Source organism: Nomascus leucogenys, chromosome 10, assembly GCF_006542625.1.
Source record: "Nomascus leucogenys isolate Asia chromosome 10, Asia_NLE_v1, whole genome shotgun sequence".
NCBI lineage: Eukaryota > Metazoa > Chordata > Mammalia > Primates > Hylobatidae > Nomascus > Nomascus leucogenys.
The window spans coordinates 75,355,638-75,381,012 of record NC_044390.1 but is presented as its reverse complement, the minus strand read 5'-3'; the positions used below and the strand labels follow the sequence as shown (position 1 = coordinate 75,381,012).

General features: G+C 47.8%; 1 protein-coding gene across 4 annotated transcripts in view; it reads right to left on the bottom strand.

Moving 5' to 3' along the window:
* Nucleotides 1-3,203: 3,203 nt before the first annotated feature.
* The window catches only part of WSCD2 (WSC domain containing 2), a 123,044-nt gene continuing 100,872 nt past the window's right edge, over nucleotides 3,204-25,375 (bottom strand). For 2 of the 4 annotated variants that reach the window (XM_030821317.1, XM_030821318.1), the window contains exons 7-9: nucleotides 20,658-20,822; nucleotides 13,037-13,237; nucleotides 3,204-5,767 (exon numbers count right to left, since the gene is read on the bottom strand). In XM_030821317.1, the coding sequence (XP_030677177.1) occupies nucleotides 5,415-5,767; nucleotides 13,037-13,237; nucleotides 20,658-20,822 (719 nt within the window). In that variant the 3' untranslated portion in view covers nucleotides 3,204-5,414. Of the gene's footprint in view, nucleotides 5,768-13,036; nucleotides 13,238-19,816; nucleotides 19,885-20,657; nucleotides 20,823-25,375 lie in introns of all 4 variants that reach the window. The other 2 variants (XM_030821320.1, XM_030821319.1) reach the window with 2 other exon arrangements.

Genomic DNA, 25,375 nt, shown 5'->3' with positions numbered 1-25,375 from the left:
TCCTTGGTTACCAGCCTGGGTAGCATTTGTCTCACTATGTCTGGATCCTGCTGAGTCGCCCCCACTCTTCAGGAAGAGGATGAGGAGATGGGAGAGGACAACAGGGGTGGGGGAAGGGAGGGGTAGAGAGAGGCAGAGAGCTCAGAGATCCAGAGGTAGAGATGGAGAGATTTTGCACAGGCAGAAACAAAAATCAAGGAAGAAAGAAAGGGAGGGAGAGAAGGGGGGGAGGAAGAGGAGAAGAGAGAAGAGAAGGAGGGGCAGAAAGACAGGAAAGAAAAGAGATTTAATGAGCAGCTGGAGGAAATCAGAGACCACAAAGAGGGGAATTGAGAACAGGAGGCTGGGTAAAGAAAAACAGAGAGAAAAGGGGGAGGGATGTGGCGAGAAAACAATGAAGGAGAGAAAGGGGAAGGAAGGGGGCTGGGCCTCCGGAGGAGGCTGGGTCCCTGAGGATCTGCTCCCAGCATCCTTTTTGCCTCCCCCTCTGCCCACTGCCACATTTTCCACTGGGATGTGTCTGCAGCCTCTTCTGGGGTTATAGGAGAATCCAGAAGAAATCCCCCAAATCAGCAGATTCCGAGCCCTGGTCTCTCTCCTGAGTCCTGGAGCCACAGTGAGCCCCAGGCAGCAGCAGGAGGAGAGTCCAGGTGCCCTGGCTTCCAGGCCTGGCATGGACCCTACACTGGGGAATGCTTGGATTCAAAGCTTTCCTTCTTCTTTGGGTGCAAGGGCCTTGTCACTCTCTGTATGTGGAAAGGACTTTTAGGCCCTCGGAGGAGACAGCAGTGGCCCCAGCTCTGCTATAGCAACCTAGGCTTTCTGGGTTTTGGGGAATGCACTGTGAACAAGTATCCACTTGTGACTGTTGCACCTTGAGTTCTTGCTGTTTCGAAAAGGTTCCAGGAAGAAGCTCAGCCCTGGAAAATCAAAACCCAGTTGGATCCACAGATGCCTGAGTTGGAGATGAACTTTGGCGAACTCTCCTGATTACCATACTAACCCCACACCCTGCCCAACCCCAGGGAGGAACTTATTGGCCATTTTCTATGCATGTGACATATGTGGAAGGATGATCCTTGACTGTACATTGCGGCTTTGACCCCACCTCTGCATACAATGGCTCAGCTCACCAGTTCAATACGAGCCCTGTGTTCACTGTTGTTCAGGGAGGCACTGCTTTGGGAGCCATCTCTAGTGTCCTACTTACTCGTGACAAATAATAAAATCCCCCTGTTAAATCCTCCTTGGTTGTGGTCACCCGCCAAGCAATTGAACCCACCGGTTGTGTGGGTAACACTATTAGTTTCTGTGTGGCTTGGGCCAGCCACTCTTAGCAATGATGTCCCCCTATAAAATAGAGTTAATGATCTCTGTTCTAACAACCTCATGGGGTTGGTCAGGAGCCACTCGAGTCCTTTTCCTTCTTTGATTCACTATCTTCTCGCTGAAAGCTTTCTGATCACTTTGAGATACCTGCTCAGTACTGGTAAAACGTACATTGCTGGAGCATAGATTTTTGTCTGTCTTATTATTTTTTTAGTTCCTAGAATTGAGAGCAGTGCCTGGCACATGGTAGATGCTCAGTAAATATGTGCTGAATGAATGAATGAATGCTACCTTGGTTCTTTCTGGGTCTGAAATACAAAGATTTTATTCCAGATGGCTGATGAAGTGTAATAGGAAGGGCAGAAATTAGCCAAAGAAGAGGCTGGTAGACTGTCCAGCCCCACCTTTGGCCTAAAGGGCTTTCGCACCACCCCCTCCCACCTGACAGTGATCTGTGGTTGGGGGCAGGAGGAAAACAGGGAGTTGCATAAGGCACAGAATCTGAGAGTTCTAAGAAGGACCCGTGAGAGCTTGGGGCTAGACGCTGCATGGCTTCCTGCACTTCCAGTTGGGAGGATTTGGTGGCATGGATAATATTTAGAAAAGTGAAAGAAAACTGGCACATTGGTTCAGGGCTCAGCCTGTGACCTGAGTCAAGGCTTGATCTGAGATCAGAGGCAGGACCAGGCCCAGGGCTTGGAGTGACCAAGATCATGACTTATGCAGGGCCAGGACTGGGGCTCCACCTGTGGCCAGAATCAGGGCTCAGTCTATGACAGAGATTAGGGCTCAGTCAGGAGACACTATCAGCATTAGTTCTGGGGCAGGTCGGGGCTCAGTCTGTGACCCAGGTTGGAGTGTAATCAATGACTAGGGTCAAGGCTCAGTCTAAGTAGTTTGGGACTCAGTCCAATGTGACTCAGTCAATGTGGGGCTGGAATGAGGGTTTGTGGATCAGTATGTGCACAGGATTAGGGCTCAGTCTGTGATCAGGATCAGGGCTTAACTTTGACTCAGGTTCAAGGCTCGAGGACTGGGCTCAGTCTGTGACCAGGTCAGACTTGGTTTAATATTGGGGACAGAGTGTAGTCTGGGCCCCAGATCAGAGCTCAGTCATCACAGAATGACTTTTGTGAGCCAAGATGAACCCCTAGAGAAATGCCCTGTTCTTTTGGATTCTGGAACAAACTCACACCCTTTCTGAGATCTTCCCCTCCCCTCCCCACCACAGTCATCCCCGCACTCTCAGTCCTCCTGAGCTCTCCGTGCCTGGGGGAAGAGAAGCCCCTCTCTCTCGTCTGCCTGGCCCAGCTCCTACCCCGCGCGCTGTCCATGTGGCAGTATATAACACTTTGCCTCTCCCTCTGGCTGGGAAACAGCCCCTGGACATCAGCACCTCCTCACAGAAGCCCCTCTGATGCATGAGGAGGAAGAACACAGGGTCTTCCTTCAGCGGTATGTGGAGGTTTAGAAACACTCATCCCCACCTACAGGGAACAGACTGGACTTCTCTGTCCTCCTGGACTCTCACTGACTTCCCTGCTGCATATGGCTGTGCAAAGCATGACACTCAGGGTCTCTCTCTGTGTCTCTGTTGCTCTCTCTCTCTCTGTCTCTCTCTCTCTTTCTTACATACACACACTCTCTCTCTTACAAAGATACACAGAAGGGATGCCTCTCATAGATAACCTCTTCCATACCTGTGCACATACTCAGGCAGGAACACTTCCACCACACTCTAGTGACCTTGTCCCATCCACCATTTCTCCCCACATCCCCTCCCTGTCACAGCAGCCAAGGACAAAAGGTATATGCAGAAGACGTGCCCCCCCACCACCCCGCCAAAAATAGACAGGCAGCTTCTCACACATGGATTTCATGCACACTGACCGTTTCCTCCTTTACGCGGGTGCAATCCCATACACAAGGACCTGCACAGACTCATTACAAATAAGATGGTCATAACGGCAACTTGTGGGATACAGTTGCAAAACATAGAGAGGCAGGAGAACACAAAGGCAATTTTACACACAGAGGCACGTAATTCTTCCTGAGCAGCTATGCCAGAGTCACACAGGCACAAAAGCAGTTATATACCAACCCGCCCGCCACCCCGAACATTTTCTGTCTATCTCTGTTTCTTGTCTCTCTCTCTCTGTCTCTCTATGCCTTTCTGTCTCTCTATGCCTCTCTGTCTCTCTCTGTCTCTGTCTCTGTCTCTCTCTCTCTCTCTCTCTCTCTCACACACACACACACACTAGGAAAACATCCCATTTGTGAACCTGTCTTACACAACACTCTACCACATGGTAGAATCATCAACAAAACTCGCATTTAATGATGGTATTGACCTGAGGAATCTTCAGACAGAAGCTTGTGGTCAGAGGGGACCACCAGCAAAGAACTGACCCAGGTCTTGGACCAAGAGTCTCCCAGAGAGAGTCAACCTCCCAGTAGAAGGGAGGCCAACCCCTCCACTGCTTCATGAAAGAAGACTAGAAATTCTCCTGGGGGAAAGAAACATGGTACAAAATACATTCAGAGCCTCCTGGGTGGGCCTGGGGCAGCCCAAATCCTACAGATGAGGGAGTTGGGGAAGGGTGCCACAGGTCTAATCCCTGTGCCCTTCCTTTGCATGGCCAGGTTCCAAGGGGCGGAATGTATTAATCATATTCCTCTTACAAAAATATATCTCTTTACACGCACCTTCTCCGTGGTCTCTTTGCTACTTGGGAATGAGCATTTACCTGCTCCCCAGGTCTTCAGAGGGACTGCACAGGGAGGCTGCTGCAACAGAATAGCAAAGAGACTGTGACCTATGGCTTTTTCATCTACACAATGATGGATGGTGCAGGTTTGGACTGAGTGGGAAGCCACTGGTGTCCAGGGTTGGGGAAGAGATGGGACTCTGGACCAACACTTTGTAAGATTGATGCTCCGTGATTCAGGTCCTCAGAAATCCTTTGGTTTGGCATTTCAGCATCAAGACAGCAGTGTTTGTACAGAACGACACAATTTCATTCACTCCATTCCTTAAAGGGCCACCAAGGGAAGCTGGCCCTGTTGGACTACGATCAAGGGGAGATAGATGGTCTGGGAAGGTAGTGGGGGTCCATTTTGGGTGTGGTTCCACCTGATTAAGAACACTCTTGCTGTCTCACCTGGATAGCAAAGGACCCATTTGTAGGGGCCAGAAGGGCAGTGTAAGACTGACTGAAGCCCACCACGGAGAGATGTGTCACTAGGGCTCTCTCCTAAGTCAAATTCTGCACATGGCATGTGACCATCCTTGTGGGCTCATTGTTGGTGCCTGAGGTTCCTTGAAGGTGCTATCAGGGTCTCAAGGTCACCTCCTGGACACAGCATGGATAGAAAGGGGCAGGGTTCATGCCCTGGAGGTGGAAAGGCAAGCAGCTCGTTTCTGAGAAGCAGTGTGGCCTGGGGGGCTCATGACACCAATGGCCACACATGGTGTCTCCAATTAACCTGCCGTGAGCACCATTGCCTCCCCACACTACCCAGGATGTCAGAAACCTAAGGCCATGGAGAAACTTCCCAGCAATCTTTCTTTAGAACAGAAGGTGGCCTGAGTTAAACATCGGTGCCAGCACTTCTTGGGTGGAGATGAGAAGGGGGCTGAGAAAGCTCAGCCCAGAAGGGACAAGCATCCGGGGCCAAGTTTTTACAATAGCCCCCTGGGCTCATGCAACAAGAGCCTTGACAATTGCCATGGGGCATCCAGCAAGTCTCCATGAAGTGGATGAGCCCTCCCTCCTACAAGTGGAACCCAGAGTGGTAGGGGCAGGGACACAGGAGACAGAAAAGAGTCCATGTAACTAGAACCCCCCAAACAAGATGCCCCACATTGCCAAGGGGGGAACATGTGAGCAGAGTGGTAGTGCCTGGACAATCTCTTCCCTTGAGCCTCCTCTGTCATGCAGGAAACTCAATGAAGGCAAAGAGCAGCCAAGGGGATTGTTCCCAGACCAAAGAGAGGACAGATGAGTGGGGGTCACCAGGGCTCTTGAGTCCCCAGGGCCTGCATGGTCAGGACTCCCAGTCTACCCTTCCCCTACATGGATGCATCATCTTGGGTAGTAGTCGTCAGGGACACCCGTGAGGTTCCGCCCTTTGAGGGCCGCATCCACCATCTTGATATAGGCAGAGATGGTCTTCTGCATGTCCTCAGTATAGGGGTCATACTCGAGCTTCCGGAGCCCCGAGCGCTTGAAGTTGCCATCCTTCTGGCTCTCCACACAGAGCAGCCGGTCCTCCCTGACAGCCACACCCAGCAGGCTGACCATCCGGCCCAGCTGGACGAAGAGGTCCTGCTTCAGGTCCTCAAAGTGTACCACCAGCACCTTCTTGCCGAACTTGAGCCAGTCCAGTGTGTGAGTGGCCCACCATGGGGCATAGTTCCTCACAAACTCTGGCCACTCTGCAGAGAGAGGAGAGAGGACACAGTCAGAGGGAGGAGGAGTTCGAAAGACCCAGTCAGATGGTGCTGGCAGTGGTTACTGTTATTCACAGCACAACACAGTAACACAATTAACAATTAAGTGTAATAATACAGGCCGGGTGAGGTGGCTCACACCTATAATCCCAGCACTTTGGGAGGCCAAGGCTGGAGGACGGCTTGAGGCCAGGAGTTAAAGACTAGCCTGGGCAACATAGCAAGACCCTGTCTCTACAAAAAAATGAAATAAAATAGCTGGGCATGGTGGTGCATGCCTGTAGTTCTTGTTACTCAGGAAGCTGAGGTGGGAGGATTGTTTGAGCCTAGGAGGTCGAGGCTGCAGTGAGCTATGATGATGCCACTGCACTTCAGCCTGGGTGACAGAGCAAGTCCCTACCTCAAAAAAACAAAAAGAATAACAACTTAGCTCAATTCACTCCTTTTAGAGCTCTAAACACACCCCGATGCTTCTCACCTCAACGCTGTTTCTCCCTGGAATATTCTTGGCCACCACCTTCTCTTTGGGGATAGCAATGCTACTCGTTTGGTGATTACTATATGCCAGGCAAACCCTATGTATAAGTATGTGTTACTATAATATAATATACAACATATTATTATGTTATATATTATTTATGCTAATATATATTAATTGTATATTTTAGATTACATACTTATATATTAATAAATACATTAATATAGCTCTTAATTCCACTTAATCTTCACAACAACCTTACGAGGTATCATCATTATCTCCTTTTGATAGAAGAGAAAACTGAGGCCCAGAGAGGTTAAGTAATTTGCTCAAGGTCATATAGCTAATAACTGGCAGAGTCAGGATTTGAACCCAAGCAGTCTGGCTTCAAAGTCTGGGCTTTTAAGTACCAAATTTTTCTGTGTAGTAGTGGTATCTCCTCACAGGATAATAATGGAGCTGTTATACAAAGTAGAAAAAACATACAAAGTTTCTAACATGGCGTGTTGAGTTCAGCAGGTGCTCAATAAATGTTGGCTACTGTTATTACTGATATTATTCTGTTTTCAGGTCATCTTCTCAGACTCCCTGGGCTCAGGCGGGTGCCTCCTCTAGGTTTCACAGTTCCTCTCTCCGTCCCCTGCAGCCCCCCACAGCACTCATTATGCTGTGCAGAAACCCCCCACTTCTGTAGTCTGTCTCCCCAGCAGATGGTAAGCTATCTGAGGGCAGGGTTTAAGTGGGACTATTTTTATCATCATCTTCACACATTTCTGTCCTACCTTTCTTTATTTTTCATGGAAGTGTCATGGTGAAATGACAGGATGGATTGTCATGCAAACTTGGAGGGTGCATTTGGGACTGTCTGACTTGAAAGACAGGTTACAGAGAACCTGGGAATTCCATGGGGAGAGGCAGTCAGTTCCTGGAGCTGCTAAAACTCCCACAGAAGGAGGAGCCGGGGAAAGTGCAGAAGGGGGACCTGGAGGGTGTTGGGAACAGAGAAAAGGAATCACAGCCTCAATTCTGAGCCCCAGCTGGAGAATCAGAGGGCAGGAGCTCCAAAACCATGAACTGAGACCTGCTGCTTCTCGCAAGGACAAACACTACCCGGCGCCTGCCAGAGCAGGCAACAGAAGAACTCTGTTTATTGAACGAGGGTGGTGAGTCCCCCAGGCTGCACTGGGGAGCCCAGCTGGTTTTTAAAAATTAATTCCTACACCCTTGCTGGGCGATGGATACCCATTATCTTATTTAATCCTGCTGACTACCCTGAAAGGAAAAGGACTACTGTCTGCTCCTCACCAGGGAGGAAACTGAGGCTCAGAGAGGTGAAGTGACTTGTTCATGGCCACACAGCCAGGAAGCACCATCCAGATCAGGCCTGCCTGGTTCCAGGATGGATCTTTCCCAGGCACCAGCAGCCTCATCGCCACTTCCTCCCACTGCCTATACTCAGCAGGTGCTCAGTGAACGGTTGTTGAACTAAATTGAAATTCACAACTGCCAAATTGCAGTGTGGCGAAGGCCTCCCTTTCTTTGCAGAACACATCAGAATCTGTGGCAAGACTCCTTCCCCACCAAGTCCCCCGGAACATCACAGCTGCTTGGGAGATATTTATGCTGCTGACAAGGATATTTTTAATCCTTAAAATAGATTATTTATAATGTATCTGGCTAATTGGGCCTGTACTGTTATAATGGGTTAAGACCAGATGTATCTGAGTGATTAGGAAAAATCTAGCATGTTGTATGCTCTGTTTTCCCTTTTCAGAATTTCCCCACTCTTGCATCACCTTACAGCATCACTGATGATTCAGAATAGCTGCTACTCTCAGGGGAGTTGCCCAGGTGATAGAGACGGTGCTCGTCGCCTAGCACCCAGCAACAACACAGATCCAAACTTCTAGGCTTGGCCACCTCTCACCATCTCAAATGGTTGCTGAAAGGGGGCTGCAGGATGGCTCAAGAAAAAGGAAGGAGTCTCTCAGGTAGCTCCAGGTATCCTAGTCTTAGATGCAGGGGGCATGGAGATGACAGTGTGTCCTTGTTGACTGCAAACCTCTGTGGGTCACCAGGTGCCTCTGTCTGAGGGGCAGGAAGGGAATGTATGTTGCCTGAGCATTTCTTGGGCGTTGGGAGCTATGTGGGGCACTCTGCATGCATGATCTCATTCCGTGCATTCACGTAGCCTAGAGAGTAGGAATTCTTAATACTGGCTCCATTTTAGACACAGGGAAAAGGAGTCTCAGAAGCAGGAAGCAACTTGCCCAAGTCCACACAATGGGCGCTGAAGGCAGGGTTCCAACCCACACCTATCCCAGACTGAGCCCAATGGAAAACAGTGTGGAGATTTCTCAAGAACTAAAAATAGAAGTACCATTCAATTCAGTAATCCCACTACTGGGTATCCACCCAAAGAGAAAGAAATCATTACATAAAAACACACCTGCACACATGTTCAGTGCAGCACTATTCATAATAGCAAAGACATGGAATCAACCTCAGTGGAGGATTGGATAAATAAAATGTGGTACATATACATGCGTGTGCATGCATATATAAAATATTGATTTTATACATTTATTTATATATATCAAGAAACCTGCACTTGTACATCCTAAATATATAAAAATAAATACATTTTTAAAAAGAAAAAATAGAGCACCTGGTCTGATCAGCTCCTGCCCTCTTTTCACTCTGGGACCAGGGAATCATGACTTCTAGGCTGCCTACTGCTCAATTTACCTTCAGGCTATTGTCTGAGACGTGGGGTCTGTTTATAGATGATTCTGCAGTCAGACTGCCGGGGTTCAGGACCCAGCTCCTCCCCACACGAGCTGTGTGACTTTGGAGACATTACTCAATCTTCAGCCTCAGTTCACCCATCTGCAAAATGGTGATCTGGATAAGACCTACCTCCTACAGATGCTGTGCAAATTGAGCGAAATAAGATTTGCAAAGATCCTGGTACGGCGCCTGGGACAAGCAAGGTGCTCAATAAATACTGGTTAGTGTTATGATTGTCCATGATGCTATTTGTCCTCCTGTATCTCCTGACTCCCCACATGCTCCATCATTTTAGTTCAAACATCCCTCCAAAAGCACAATAGATATCTGAGCTGTTTCAGCAGCAGATGTTTATCCACCTGGCCCCCTCCTATGGCAATGCTTCCTCTCTTGAAACTCTCAAATTACTTCATTGGAAAGAAAAAGAAGAAAAATTAAAAACCAAAGCCCTCGTTTAACTCAGGATTCCTGATCATTGACTGCTGTCTGCAAATTGGGCAATAAAGCCATGGAACATTGGTAATGAGTTCTGGTTCCACCGGAACTGTCATACAGGTGTGCCTGGCAGGGCACAGGCTGGCCAGCCTCCCCTCCATCTTCTTGTTGATGGAAAGAACTGGGGCCTGATTAATAGTTTAACTGTACTTAATTCCCCATGGAATCATTAAACACAGTATCTGTTTCATTAAACAGATCCAGGACAATTCACCTTGTATAATCATATCACATAAAATTTTGCTGTGAATTCACTCTAGGGAGATTGTAAAATTAACTCTATGGAACCAAAAGCAGAGTGGGGGTGGTGGTTCTAGGAGTCTGGACTGAGCTGTAATTGGGAGGGGGGCAAGGGCATGGTGGGGTGGACACACTTAATAGCTAGGTGACCTTGGCTCTTACAGGGTGACCTTCACATTCTGTCACTGAGGGCATCCAACAGCAGCACTTCTCAAACCTTAAAGTGCACATGAAGTGTCTGGGGAAATCTTGTTAAAGTGCAGATTCTGACCCAGGAAGCCTGGGATAGGGCCTGACATTTGCTTGCCTAAAAATCTCCCAGGTGATGTCCATGGTGCTGGTCCACAGGCCACATTTTGAGTAGCAGGGACTTATAGCAATGGTTCTTAAACTAGGGTGCTCATCGGTATCACCTGGAGGGTTTTGTTAAAACACAGATTGTGGCTGGGTGCGGTGGCTCACGCCTGTAATCCCAGCACTTTGGGAGGCTGAGGTGGGTGGATCACGAGGTCAGATTGAGACCATCCTGGCTAACACAGTGAAACCCTGTCTCTACTAAAAATACAAAAAATTAGCCAGGCATGGTGCTGGGCGCCTGTAGTCCCAGCTACTTGGGAGGCTGAGGCAGGAGAATGGCGTGAACCCGGGAAGCAGAGGTTGCAGTGAGCTGAGATCACACCACTGCACTCCAGCCTGGGCAACAGAGCAAGACTCTGTCTCAAAACAAAACAAAACAAAACAAAAACAAAAAACCACACACACATATTTCTGGAGTCCCACTCCCAGAATTTCTGATTCAGTGGGTTTTAGCATTTCCAACAAGCTCCCAAGAGATGCTGATGCCACTGATTCAGGACCTTAAAGCAAGGGTCTCAAACTCAAGTGTCTCCAGGGGCCAGAGGGTGAATGCAAAGGGGAAGAATGGGCTGAGTGGAGACTGGGGGTTCTGTTCTTTAAGGAAGCCTCTCTACTAGAGCCCTTGTGTACCTGGGTCATGCCTTGGAGGGGGCACTTGGAGATCTCTTCTCCCATCTCAGACTCACATGGGACCCCAGGCCCCCAATATGAGATGAGTGTGGTGGATCCCCTTATCCCATACTCCCTGCAGCCTCTCCGTTCAGCCTGTTCTGACTCCTTCCTTAGTGTTGGTTTAGAGCTCCCAGCTGTTTTGAATAAGGAAAAAGAGGAGAGATGGGTGGTTCTTGGGAATTAGGAGACTTGTCTGAACCTAAGACGGGGTTGAGGTTCCTCTTCCTCTGGAAGAGGAAAATATCTGAATGTTACCAAAGGGTCAGCAACGTCTCAGGCAGTAGAGCCTGGTGATTAACGTCTGGGTTTGAATCCCAGCTTAGTCAGTACCTAGGGTCTTAGTCAAGAGACTAGTCCCTTCCTGGGATGGCTCTCACTTGTAAAGTGGGGTGTACTGATGATCACTGCCTTTCTTACCTCATGTGGTCCCTAGAGAGCTTAGATGAGATATCAAATGTGAAGTGCCCACAAGAGCTTCCCAAGTAAGCCCCGTTTCTGTTCACTTGGGAGAGCAGGGTGCCTGGGCTAGACCAGCCTTGGTGGTCTCTGCTTCTCTCTGGGCCTCAGTTTCCCCACTACTCAATAGGAATCAGTGGTTCTCAGCCCTCCACACACATTAGAAGCAGCTGGGGAACTTTAAAAATATTCACACAACGCGGGAGTGGGGTGGGCACAACACACACTGAGGCCTGTCGGTGTTGGGGAGGGAGAGCATCAGGAAGAATAGCTAATGTATGCTGAGCTTGATATCTAGGGGATGGGTTGATCTGTGCAGCAAACCACCATGGCACACGTTTACCTATGTAACTAAACTGCACATCCTGCAAACGTAACTCAGAACTTAAAATAAAATTTGAAAAAAAATATATTGATGTCCACGCTCCACCCAGTAATAGTCCAGGGTGCAGCCTGGGCACTGGGGTTTTCCCACTCTCCTCCAGGGACCCTAAGGAGCAGCCAGCACAGAGGCCCACCGAGGGATCTCCCAGGTCTTTTCCAGCTTTGACAAGCAGAGTCTGTGCTCTTAGGACAGGCTACTACCATTTGCACATATGGATATCTCAGCCTGGCGACCAGTTTTGCTTTTGACTGATTGTTCTACCAATAAATAATTCAGAGGCCTCTCTACCCCTGGGAATAACCGGACAAATGTCACCACCTATCCAAGCTTCCACCCCCTCACTGAGAAGAGGAGCGAGGCAGAGGGAGGAACAGACAAACTGCCTTGAGTGAATTGGGACCCAAGGGGCAGGCCCAAGGATTTTAATCAACGAAGTCAGTATTGAGGGTGTTACCGGTGAATTGCTGAGTTATGTCATCCTGCCCTGCTCTGTTCCTCTCTGGAGAGGGGCTGGAGTACTGGAGCAGCCTGGTTCCTGGAGGCTGGATGAGCTGGGGACAACTCACACTTGCAGAGCGCCTGCTGTGTGTCGGGGGCTCTGGACTCGGTGATTCATAGCCACCAATGGTTCATCTAATCCATTATCACAGTGCAGTGCTGAAGAGTGTGGGCTCTGGAGCAAGATTCCCTGAGTTCAAATCTCAGCTCTACCACTTTATGGAAAAACTCCTCCCAACCCCAGCTTTATTAAGGTCTAATTAATATACAAAATACTGCACATAATATATACAATTTAGTGACTTTGGTTATGTGGATACACTCATGTTACCATCACCATAATCCAGGTAATAAGCATTTCCATCACTTCTGGAAGTTTCCTTTAGTCTGTTTTCTTTGTTCATTTTTGTGTATAGTAAAAAACACTTAACATGAGATCTACCCTCTTACCAAAATCTTAAGTAAAGAATACCTTCTTGTTAATTAGAGGCACTTTATAAATGGGGCCATCTAAGTTCAGGGAGGTTAATGAGCCCTTATGGGAGGTGGTAGAGCTGAGATCTGAATCCAAAGAGTCTTTCTCCCGAGCCCATGATTTTAATCCCCTGTGCGATGCAGCAGCCCGGCTCACAGAAGGTGCTGCTTGTGGGTGGTGGGGGGTTGTGGGAGGCACCTACTCTACTGGAAGCAAGGACTAGAGCATGACACGCGCCCTCCAGGTTGTCCTCCAGGGTTCCTCGCATGAGGCATTGCCTCCTTGCTGGCCACGTTGGTCCGGAGCACGGGACCCTCCCACCGCCCCCTGCAGCCCGGGGCCCCTCCCCCCTCCCCTCCCTCCCCTCCCCTCCCCTCCCCTCCCCTCCCCTCCTCCCCCGAGCTGTACCTTTGCCCTTCCAGTGGGCATGCGCAGCAAAGCCTATGTGGCCGCCGTACTTGCGGTTGAACTCAGCCATGAGGGCCTTGTAGGGGTTGCGGATGAGCAGGATGGCGGCGTCAAAGGCCTCGATCTCTTTCTGACCGCTTTCGTGCGTCTTGATGCAGATGGTCCGTCCGCTGCGCCAGTGGTCCCGCTCACCTTTAAACCCTTCCCGCAGCCAGAGGTGAGGAACAGGACTGGTGAGCTGGGGAAGCAGGAAGCCCACCCCACTCTCTTCTGGGCCACCTCAGGAATCCTCATGCATTTGTGCACTCAGTCATTCGCGTATTTATTGAGCACCTACTATGTGCCAGGCACTGTGCTAGGACCCCGGGATTAAAATGCCTTACAAAAACATTCACGGGTCTTCAAAAATATTCACAAGTCTTCCTGTTTTTCAGAGTTAGATTATTCAAATAGTGAACACAAATAAGTGTAAAACCACTGCCCTGGTGAGTGTTACAAAAGGGGAGTATTAATGCTTGGCACAGTGGCTCACGCCTGTAATCCCAGCACTTTGGGAGGCCAAAGTGGGAGGATAGCTTGCTCCCAGGAGTTGAAACCAGCCTGGGCAACATAGTGAGACCCCATTCTCTACAATAAAAAATTTAAAAATATTTAGCCAGGTATGGTGGCATGCACCTGTAGTCCCAGCCACTTGGGGGGCTGAGGCGGGAGGATTGCTTGAGCTAGAAGGTTGAGGCTGCAGTGAGCTATGATCATGCCACTGCACTCCAGCCTGGATGACAGAGTGAGACCTGTCTCTTGACAAAAAAAGAAAAAAAGAGAAAAGGCTTGGGTGCTGTGAGAGGGGCCAGTGATGTACTGGGTGATTCCTCTTTGTGGGGAGTCAGCGTCCCTACCCCACTGATGATGGGCATGGCCATGTGACTTCCTGTTGTCCATAGAATGAGGGTGGAAGTAGGTCTTCAGCACAGTCTCAAGACATATCATATGTTTCTGCTTACTCTACATGAGGGAGCTCTGCTATCACCATGAAAGGACATGCCTTGGGGGTGGGGGGTGGGGGATTGGTCCCAGATGATGACAGACACATAGAATAGACATGGTCCTAACCTGCAGCCTGGAGATGGGCAGCCCAGTCAGCTCAACCAAAATCACTGACCTAGTCAAGTGGCATCCAGAAAGGTTTCCTGGGGGAAGAGATGCTTAAGCATAGAACTGAAAAATGAGGAGAAACTTACTAGCTCAAGAGAGCTGGGAAGGGAGGGCCAGGTGCTGGGAAAAGCAGGTGCAAAGGGCCTGTGGTGGGTGGGAAGAAATCTGTCACATACGAGTGACTGCAGAGGGAATGCAGGTAGCAAGAGGGGAGCATGGGGCTGGAGAGGGTTGTGGGGTCTGTGATAAAGAGGCCAGCACTAGACCAGAAAGACTGGGGAACACTTAAGAGGATTTAAGCAAAAAAGAGGGGCATGATCAGGTTTTCCTTTCAAAAGCTGAGGAGCTGAGAGAAGTTCTGTGCAGCTGGAGACTAGTCTAAGCCCTTTACATATATTAAGCAATTCAATCCTCTCAACAATTCTATGAGGAATTTTACAGATGAGGAAACTGAGGCAGAGATGTCCAATAACTCGCCCAAGTTACAGAGCTATGGAAGAGGCAGAGCCGAGATACAAACCTGGGCTCCGGGCACACATGTCCTTCACCCTCTAAGTGCCCCTTAGCTCATGCAAGCTAAGGCATTTGGATATGATATTAAGGCCAGGTAGAAATGTTATTGTAGTAGGCCTTCAAGATACTGGCTGTGTTTACAACCCAATGAGTCATTCTGGATATCATGTCACCTCTCTGGGCCTCAGTTTTCCTCATCTGTAAAATGGGTCCATGCACTTTCTCCCTCACAAGGCCATTGTGAGAAGTCAATGAGGCCCACAGTAACACTTCAATAAATGGCAGCTAATGCAGAATAAGACTTAGGGTGAAATCATGGACTGAGAAGTCTCCCTGTATCATCAAACCTTGGAGTATAGTTTCTTCCCTCCCTGTTGTGCTCTGGCTTTTAAGATGGATGGAGGTGAAGACTGGCTTGATACCTGCTCCTGTTCCTGGAGACAGGGGTCCAGAGAGGTGCAGCCTCCCTCACATGGCCACTGAGCAGAAGAACCAAGAATGGAATGTGATTTTTTCAATCAGGTTCCATTCTGGGACTTGCCAAGTTAAGTTGCCTGGGATAAGCCTAGTCTTGCAAATTAGCACTGACCCGTGCCCATGAGAAAATATTAACCCACAGCCTTTGAGGTCGATGGGAAGCACAGTGTCATGGAAAAAATCTCCTCCAGAGGAGAATGAGGAATAGGATGTGGGGGCTTGAGAGAGAGAGAGAGAGCTTCGGACATAAACATTTATGCAAGGCAACACTGGATATAATTTCATGTCATGTATTCTGGTAGAGCTCTGCATGACATGGACAAAGGGCTTTCCATCCATGGTTAAATTTTATCTTTACCAAAATCTATTTCACTATGAGCACAGCAATGGAAAACACAGGCAGGGGGTATACCAGAACTCACACAGATTCTCAATGAGGAAAAAAAATTGCCAGAAACATGGAAGGATGGTCAAACTATTTTCAATCAGCTCCATGCATTGGGAGACCCAAGTTACAACATTTCTATTTGTTCATGATGGGGTCAACTTAGCACAGTATTTATCAAGATTAAAAACAAACAAAAACAAAAAACCTAGAAAAGCTATAAAGATTGGGAAAGATCTGTTTCATAATCCAGATTCTGGTTGCCTGAGGAGTTTATCTATAGGAGTATTGCAAATGTAGAGAAAATTCCATTTAGCAGAATGTGTCCCAGAGAGGGAAGAGTACTATGTCTGGAAAGGAACTTTTGAGAAGGCACATGGAATAGGTTTGCCTGAGGAACAACAGATAGTTGCTCAATTGTCTTCTAAAGAAGGCCTGGCTAGGTAATTACAAGGGAATCATGGATGCAAGCTTTGAGCCAGAGCGGAATTGCTGGACTCCACCACCAGGGTGTACCCCTCTCTACTGTCCTTGACACCCAGGATCCAGCATCTCCATGACATAAACATGATATATTTAAATCCTATCTTTTAAGAGTCACCAAAATATCAGCTTATCTTGGGCACCCATGTGACCCTCAAACTCTTAAGGAGCTGCCCAACTGTCCCAGGATTTGGAGAAACAACCTTGTTCAGGGCCACAGAGAGAACAAGACATGTTTTTCCCTTCTCTCTTCCAAACCTCTGTTACTATAGTTGCTCATGCATTTTTCAGTTAGGGGAGCTAAGGTACAGAGAAGGGAAGTGGCAGAGACTGCACATCTCTGCATGTCCTAGAGTTTACTGGGACAGGAAAGTCCCATCTTGGCTCCAGGCATGGACACCCCTGAAGGCTGGTGGTTCTCCAGGACAGTGGGATTTGTTTTGAGGACAAGGAAATCCTCAGAAATCATTGTCCTGTATCAGGTGGGCTGAGAGGCTGCCCACTCTGTGGGCTGATGTACCAGTCTGAGAACATCATCCTGCCCTTCCCTCTTCTGTCTCCCCTCCTTCAGAAGTCAGGGCTCTGGCTCCTCACATACCGCAGAGCTTGAGCCTGCATTAGGCCAATGAGGTCTCTGAGATGGGGATTGGCAGGGAGAGGGAGGATGAAGCCCAGGGAAAGGGGAACGGTGAGAGAGAAAGACACAGTTACCTGGAGAGAGGGAGGGACTGAGACAAAGTGGGGGAGAAGGCAGGAGTTGGGGGAGATAAACAGACACAGAATAAAATGAGACAAAAACAGAGAAGGGGAGATAGACACCTAGAGAGAGAACAGAGAGAGACACGAAGAGAGAAACACAGAGAGGCAAAGGTACATACTGGGCAGAGGTAGACATGCAGAGAAAGGACAATTAGAGAGAGAGAGAATGAGAGAGAGAGAGAGAGAGAGGGAGCGCCAGATGGCAGATGGACACAGAGACAGAGAAAACCATGCTTTGCAAATGGCAGTTGCACCCAGTGAGGGAAAGGGAAGAAAGACCCAAGTGGGACAGACACTTGGATTCTGGGAGGGAAAGGTCCCTACATTTCTTCATTCATTGACTCATTAATTTCCTCCCTCCCTCCCTCACCAGCTTGCTGGTGGAGTGGACCCTTTTCCAGTCTGAGGGAAGAGCAGGTTGCAGAAAATATGGAGGAAAGAGAGAAAATGTCACGCAGCCCGTCAGGCCTAAGAGGGTCTGGGAGACCACCCATCTGACACATGCTTCTTACAAAGAAGGAAACTGAGGTCTCGAGGGGCAGGGGAACATGCATCCAGCCATCCAGCAAGTTGGTAGCAGAAGAAAAGAAACTCTAAAGGACTTAGATAAATCAGCAAGAGTTGCCGGGGGATCAGTTCATTGTGCAGATGATAGCACGTGCAAATCTCCAGTGCATTCTCGAACTACAAAGAGCCCATTATACCTGGAGTCTGAAAGGGGCTGCAGAACTTTGCCCCAGTGTGGCAAATGTGGCAAAGGATTTCATGAAGTTAAGCATCTTTCAGCTGCAAGGTGATGTGGGGAGAGACTGGGCAGGGTTAGCTAGATTGACTGATGCTGTTGGGGGGCAAGCGGCTCTTCATTTTGTCTACACCCCACTGCCAGCTCCAAGCTCCCAGGGAGAGTTCAATGTTAACTGCAAGGGCTCAGGCTGCAGGAAGGATTTTAAAGCTCCTAATGAAAAGGCAACTACATTCAAAGCCTCAGCTGCCTGTGACCAGCCCACAACCCCCTGCCTGTCTCAGAACGAATGAAGGAAACATCCAGTAACTAGACACAGCTTGAGGCAGGGAATTGCCACAGGGGGTTATGTTTTCTTTTTTTTCTTTTAAATCCAGTTAAAATTTTAGTAGGTGGCTCACTCCATTAATGACCAATTAATAATGCCCACACTAGAGTATTAACAAACACAGGGAAAAAATGAATTTTTGGAATGTTTTGGGTCTGGAAGTAAGAATGCTGGGTTCTTCGTCTAGGGCCAGGGATCTTGGCTCTGGTTTTGCATTGGAATCCCCTGGGAGCTTATAGAAAACACCGACGCCTGGGCCCACTCCTGACAGTCTGATGGAAATGGTCTGAGATGCAGCCTGTGTGTCAAGACTTTAAAAGCTCCCTGGGCAATGCTAACGTGTAGTCAGAAACCAATCCTCTTTGCCTTTGACTAAGTAAATGACTGTCCTGGTTACATAGCATTGAAAAAATGTCTATTTTATACCACAGGCTCACACATAGTATCTCACAAACATTATCTTGTTATATTTTTTGGAAAATCTCTGAGTTCAGTACTGACATCCCCGTATTATAGATTAGGAAATTAAAGCTCAGAGAGGTGAAGAATTTTGCACAAGCTCTCATAGCTGTTAAGTATCAGAGTGAACTTTCAGACTGAAAATCAGATCTCCTGATTCCATCTTAAGATTCCATTTCTTCTTCTCTGAAGTTAGGAGGTTGAGTTAGATCAGATGGTGAATACTTGGTGTATAGGCCACCATTCCCCATTCTCCACTTTCAACAGGCGTCACTACTAGATTAAGGCACTTTGTTTCAGAGAGAGAATAGAACCTCAGAATCTTTCTTAACATATCATCCTTAAGCAAAAATTCACTGGAATCAACACTAGATGAAACCAATTTTGATCCCTGAACTAAATCATCCTGAGGGACCCTTCTGTTTGTGACATTCTGGGATTGCATGAGTAGGGTTGCTGCCACAGTCAGGAGAGTGAGAATGTGGGCCAGCCATGGCATCCTTTCTGAACTTGCATTCCACAGCCGCTGCTCCAGGACAAGCCAGAGAGATTCCAGAATATCCCAGTGCTCTTCCCAGAAGCTCCCACAAGGCAGCACAGCATAGGGGTTAAGATCATAGGGACTGCTGACAGCCAGCCCTGGGTTCAAATCCTGATATAAGCATGCAATACCCTCAGCATGGAGCCTCATATGTAATAGGTGCTTAATAAACAATCACTCAGGCCAAAACTGGAAATTGATAAATATATAAAAAGCTGGGACTCTTAAGCAGATTCCCCTGCCTGACCCGCTGCCAACTCCAACCATCAGCCTGTCCCTCTTCACCCTTCTTGCCTTTTCTCCCCCAGTCTCTGCCTCCCTCCTGTGTCTCACCCTGAGAAAGACATACCCCCTGGCTCTCCCTGAGCTAGGGTTCGGGGATGACTCTCTATCAGCACTAAGCTGTGCCTGGCTAGTGCCTGGCACCCAGACCAGAGTACCCAGAGCCAACTTTTATTGACGACGTTGAATGCGGCCCAACACAAACTCGTAAGCTTTCTTAAAACATTATTAGATTTTTTTGTTATTTTTATTTTATTTTTAGCTCATCAGCTATCATTAGTGTTAGTGTATTTTATGTGTGGTCCAAGACAATTTTTCTTCTTCCAACGTGGCCCAGGGAAGACAAAAGATGGGACATCCCTGCTTTGAAACAACCTCATGAGGTACATACTCTTATCTCTAATTTGTGCATGAGGACACAGGATCAGAGAGGTACAGTAAGTTGCCTAAGGTCACACAGCCAGGAAGTGGTCTTCAGCTGGTTTGCAGACACAAAGACCATGGCCAAGGGCTGCTCCACATGTAGATGCAAAGCCTCCCACAGGAGGAGGCCTTGCTTCTCTGATGTCTCCCACCACGCCCAGGAGAGGGCTTCATGCCCAAAGGGCATTTCATCCATGATTTCTTGTTCCTCAGTAAGAAACCCAGGAATTTCTTACCTGTGTGATAGAGTAATAAAGATGTGGGCTTTGAAACTGGGAAACACTAGAATGCAATCCCCAATCAGCTTGTTGAAAAAAAAAAAACATTGTGTGACTTTGGGCAAGTTATTTCTCCTCTCCAAGCCTCAGTTTTCATTTCTGGGAAAGAACATCACCATCCTACCTCACAGGGGTTCTATGCAGGGTTAAATAAGAATACAGCACCTGGCCACCTACTAGGTGCCAAGAGAACATCTTTGGCAATCTCAACCTACATGAGGCGCCTCACACACAGTTGGTGCTCCACACATGCATGTTGGGACACCTAACTTAGGAAGTGCATCCAGAACATTCCGGTGCTCAGTAAACATCTGTGAATGGAATGAAAATAGAGCACCCTGCATCGCGAGTATTGTCGACTTAAATGTGGAGAGGACACCTGGTGAATAGTAGGTGCTCAATAAATGTCCCCAAAGTGAACTTAGTTCTTGTACCTCTATTACATCAAAGAGCTGCTGGTCAGTAAACATCTGTAATGAGGTACCAGCGTACAGTAGGTGTTTAAGAAATGTTTGTTGTAACCTAAATGGAGGAAAGGTACCAGGCATAGGATAAGTACTTGACAAATGTCAATTATTGAATGGATGCTGGTGGAGTATCCAGGACATGACTCAAGAAATGTTTTTGGGGTAAAAAGGAAGGGAGGGTGCCAAGCATGCAGTGAGTCTCAAAAAGTGTGCCTGGGAGAGTTGAGTGGCACACAGTAGATACTCAAGGAGGAGTATTCCCATACTCTCCAAGTGGGGACCTTCCCAAGCCCAGGGAACCTCCTGCCCTGCCCTCCCTGCCATCTCCTCACCTTTGTTGTAGAGGGAGCCATCGAAGTAGTAGCTGCCAGTGTAGAAGCCTGTGGCCAGCTCAATGAGGTGGCGAGCCCACGTGTTGCCAGCACCTGGGAAGCTGGCCAAAGCAATGAGCTGCTTGGACTTGCCTGGCAGGAACCGTCTGTCCATGCAACGGTTGTCTGAAAAGGGCGGAGCATGGACAGAGGTCAACACCAGGGGCAGATGGAGCCTGTCTGAAAGGGCCAGGGTATGAGCCCCACCCCTGCCACTTCTCAGCCAGGTGATCAAGGGCACAGGACACTTGCGTGGGTCACGGGAAAGCTTCCTTGGGCCTCAGCTTTCCCATCTGTAAAATGAGGGAGATGGTTCCTCCCTCATAGAGTTTAGGTGAGTGTTAAATGGGATAATGATGGAAAGGGATAAGCACAGTGCTTAGCCCATAGTAGGGATCCAATAGAAGTCAGCTAGGAGGGTGAATCTTCTCTCCAGCCCCAGTTTCCCCACAGCAGAGCAAGTCTTTCCCATTCACCCCTACCCTTTTCCTTCAGATTGAAACCGTCAATGGCTTCCATCATGTATTTTTTGTTATTCTTGTATTTTGAGGGCTCTGAAAAGCCAGAGAATCAGGAATATCCAAATGGTACTCACCACCTCCCAACCCATTTTACAGATGACAAAACTGAGGGCTAGAGAAAAATAATACCTATGCCTTTTGAGCATAGTATGCAGTCCAGGGTTCTTATCTTGGCCTCCGAGCCCACATGGTTGGCCTTTGCAAACTCACAGGCTCATTCTAATCCACTCCACCACATGCCAGCCAACTGGTCTCTCTGTACTTCCTCTCCTGTGCTTTGCTGTGTCCTGACATAGTGCCTTCATGCATACTGTTCCCTCTCCATTGCCTCCTACCTGCCTTTGCTTTTGTTCGTCAGCTCTCAGTTGAATGGGTCTCACTATCTTTCCATCTGTCCTTCCTTCCTTCTTCCTTCCCTCTTTCCTTCCTTCCTTCTTCCTTCCCTCTTTCCTTCCTCCCTTCCTCTCTCTCCTCTTTTCCTGACTCCCTGGGCTATCATTAGTGCATTACTACATCCATCTCCTTCATATTGTTGATCACAATTGCAATTCAGATAATTATTCATGCAATTAGTCGTGTGGTCAGAAACCCTGCCCGTATTGTGTTTTGCTGATTCACCAAAAGTTTCCGCAATATCTGGTATACAGCAGGTACTTAATAACTGCTTCTTGGATGGATGCATGAATGGGTAGAATGGTGACTGGGTGGATAACAATAATATCTATTTTGTAGGGCTCTTAGAAGGATTGAATGAAACAAAGCATGTAATATGTTAATAGTCTAAAATGCTCAAAAGGCATAGGTATCATTTTTCTCTAGCCCTCAGTTTCCTCATCTGTAAAATGGGTTGGGAGGTGGTGAGTACCATTTGGATGTTTTTGATTCTCTGGCTTTTCAGAGCCCACAGAATGCCATTACCATCAGAGTTAACAGAAAATGCAAGCCCCAGCACCTCCCACTGCAACCCCAGAGGGGGCTAAGAAAGCACAAGATTTTCTTTTGGTTCCCTCAGTTGCAAAGGCAGCTGAGGGAAGGCTCAGAGCAGGGGGTGCTGGAGCAGAAAAGAAGATGAGAGAATCCCAGATCCAGGCCTGGAGGCCCCAGGTCTCAGTGCTGCCTTCTTCTGCCCGGGGCAGATGAGCTCCACCCTTATTTACCATCCAAGGGAAGGCAGGCAAACCTCCCTCACCTCCCATGGCCCCTCATCTCCATCTCTCCCCATTCTGGGGAAGCCACCTATCCCCTACTCATGTGTGTGGACTCCATTCCCTCCTTCTTCTCCAAGCTCCTTACTCCTTCCAAACCCCAATATTTTTTCTCTCTCAGCTGGCTCAATCACATTAGCACTCAAACAGGAACAAATAGCTCTATCCTTTAGAAAGAGCCCTTTCCAGCGATCACCAGCTCCCCTTCACCCCATCACTGCCACATTGCCAGCAGAGTTGTCCACATTCCTTCATGTTTCCTCCCTTCTATCTACTCCTTGGCCCTTGCACTTGGCCTCCTCCCTGTTCACTGCCTCGAACCAGTTATGGACAAGGTCCTCAGTGACTGCCCCATGCTCAATTCAAGAGACAAGCTCACCTCACATGATTACTCGGGCACGAGGGCAGATCACTCTGCCCTCCTATAGGTAATTCCTTCCCAAGATTTTACCAGGGTCTTTCCTGTTCTGCATTAGCTGCTATTTATTGAAGTCTTACTGTGAGCCTCATTGATTTCACACAAAAGCCCTCTGAAGGAGAAATGTGAAGTCCTAGTTTAAATTCCAATTATTTCACTTACTTGTTGGGTGACATAGGAAAAAAATGATCTATCTGAGCCTCAGTTTGCTCACTTATAAAATGGGACTATTAAGCAGTGATGACAGCCTGAGGTTGTTTAGGAGAATGAAATTCATGAATGAATGCAGTGTTAGAGTAAGACAAACATGCTGGAAGTGCCCACAGAATCGATTGTGGTTCCTGGTATTGTTGCTGCTAGCTGGAGGTTCAGCTCTCTTCTCCTGCTTGTTTAATTTTTGTTCTGAGATGATCAGATTTAGGAGAAAATAAACCAAGGGACATCTGTGTGGAAGCCAAGTAAGCTTCAGGGAATGGTTTTCACTGGAATATACTGCAAAAAGGAGCTCAGATACAGGGACTTTCTAGAATATGGTTATGTTTTATATTTTGATAGTGGAGTGGATTTCCCAGCTGGCATTAACTAGTACACTTAAAATATGTGCATTCCACTCTATGGAAATGTTACTTCAGAAAAGCTAATATTGAATTATAACCAATGACAACATTCTGAAGTACAATGATGCTTGCAACTTGCTTTGAAATGCACCAAAAATTAGGAAGGATTGAGGGATGGAGAAATGGAGAGATGGACAATAAAGTAAATACAGCAAAAGTTAACGTATGTCACAAAATTCTATGGAATGAGTATATATGTGTTCACTGCATAATTCTTCCGAGTTTTCTGGAGGTTTGACTTTTTTTTTTTTTTCCAGAATAAAATGTTGGGTTGATAGGTTGGGTGGGGCAGAGCAGGCGCCTTAATTTCCCCCCAAAACAGAATTCTCTATTTGAATACTTCCTGAGAGGCCAAGGCCAACCCCAAGGTAAAAGTTGTGGTTTTCAGGGCTATAAAGAAAGTTGATTTGGTTCCTAAGCCCCATACATTAAGCAGCTGTTGGACGCAGTATTATACGCAGTTGTGGAATCAGACCGACCTGGGTTTCCATCCAGAACTGTCATGGCCTACCTGTGTGACACAGAACAAGGCTTTCCCCTCACTAAGCCTCAGTTTCCTCACCTATAAAACAGGGCTAATAAACCTTACACAATTATGTGGGATAATGAGTGTGAATTTTTCACAATGTATTTTGAGAAGCTAAGGTTGAGAGTGCAGTCTTGGGACCTAGATTGCCTGGGTCTGCATCCCTACACTGCCATGTCTGAGCTATTTGACTTTGGCCAAGTTACTCAGCCTCCCTGTGCCAAGTTACCTCATTTGTAAAATGGTAATAACAGTGCTTATGCAACTGGACTGTTTGGATGATTAGATGATTTAAGGCAGGTAAAAGATTTGACAGAGCCTGGCCCAGAGCAAGTGTTCAATAATTATCCCATAAGGGGCATCAGGGCTTAGCACACAGTAGGTGCTCAATAAATGGCAGCCCTGGTGGGCCAGGCTCTTGGCAGGCTGATGAGCTACATAACTGTCAAACCTCCCCAGTGTGTAGAAACTGCAAGAGTGACATGGAAAAATGGAAGCCCTAGTAATGGCCTGGGGGTAGGGCACTGGGAATGAGCAAACTCATCAGTTAGGGAATTGTTATCTGCTGTTGAAAAGGCTCCAGTGTCTGTTCTGGCCACTTCAAAGCCATTCATGATCACAGGGTAATTAATCTGTGTATGACTTTCCCCTGCAGGCTAAGGCAGCACAGCTTTGCACAGACTAACCAGCACTTCCCCGAAAACTAACAAAAACCCATCCTTCCCCATCGGACTGTAAATAGGGCCAAGAGCCACATGCTCACTAGGCTCTCAGAAGGACTTGAGCTACCATAGAAACAGCCACAGTTGATCACCACTGGTACCCCATCAGTCAAACAGGGACAGGCTATTGGTGGGGCTGCCACTAGCTCATACAGCACTTTTGTGCAAATCAGAAAAAGGTGCCCACTCCTTCCTCTGGACAGACGTTCTGCCATCCAGGGCACACAACATGTGGCTGGCTTTTAGGCACCACTTTTTCTGTTGGCTGTGCCAGTGCAATGCTCAGCCTGCTCTACCACATATGGCAGCTTGGTGACTGGGACATGAGAAGGAGGAGGTCTAGCCCAGTGGTGTTTTCTTGGCTCTCCAGACTCTGGGGAGTGTCACTAGAGCATGGGCAAAGGTTTCTAGCAGGGGCTTTGGAGTCAGACTCCTGAAAACAAATTGTTTTGTAGATGTATAACTGTGGCCAGTTCCCAATCTCTCTGAATTTTAGTTCTGTCATCTGTAAAGTGGGGATGATACTGCCCTGATCATAGGTTTACTGTGGACTTCACATCACTAAATAAGATGAGGCTTGGCATAAGGACTGGTACATAGTAGATGGTCAATATATTCAGACATTGAGGTGATCTTTCAGGGGCTTCCTTTGGGCTGAGTGTCCTAGCAA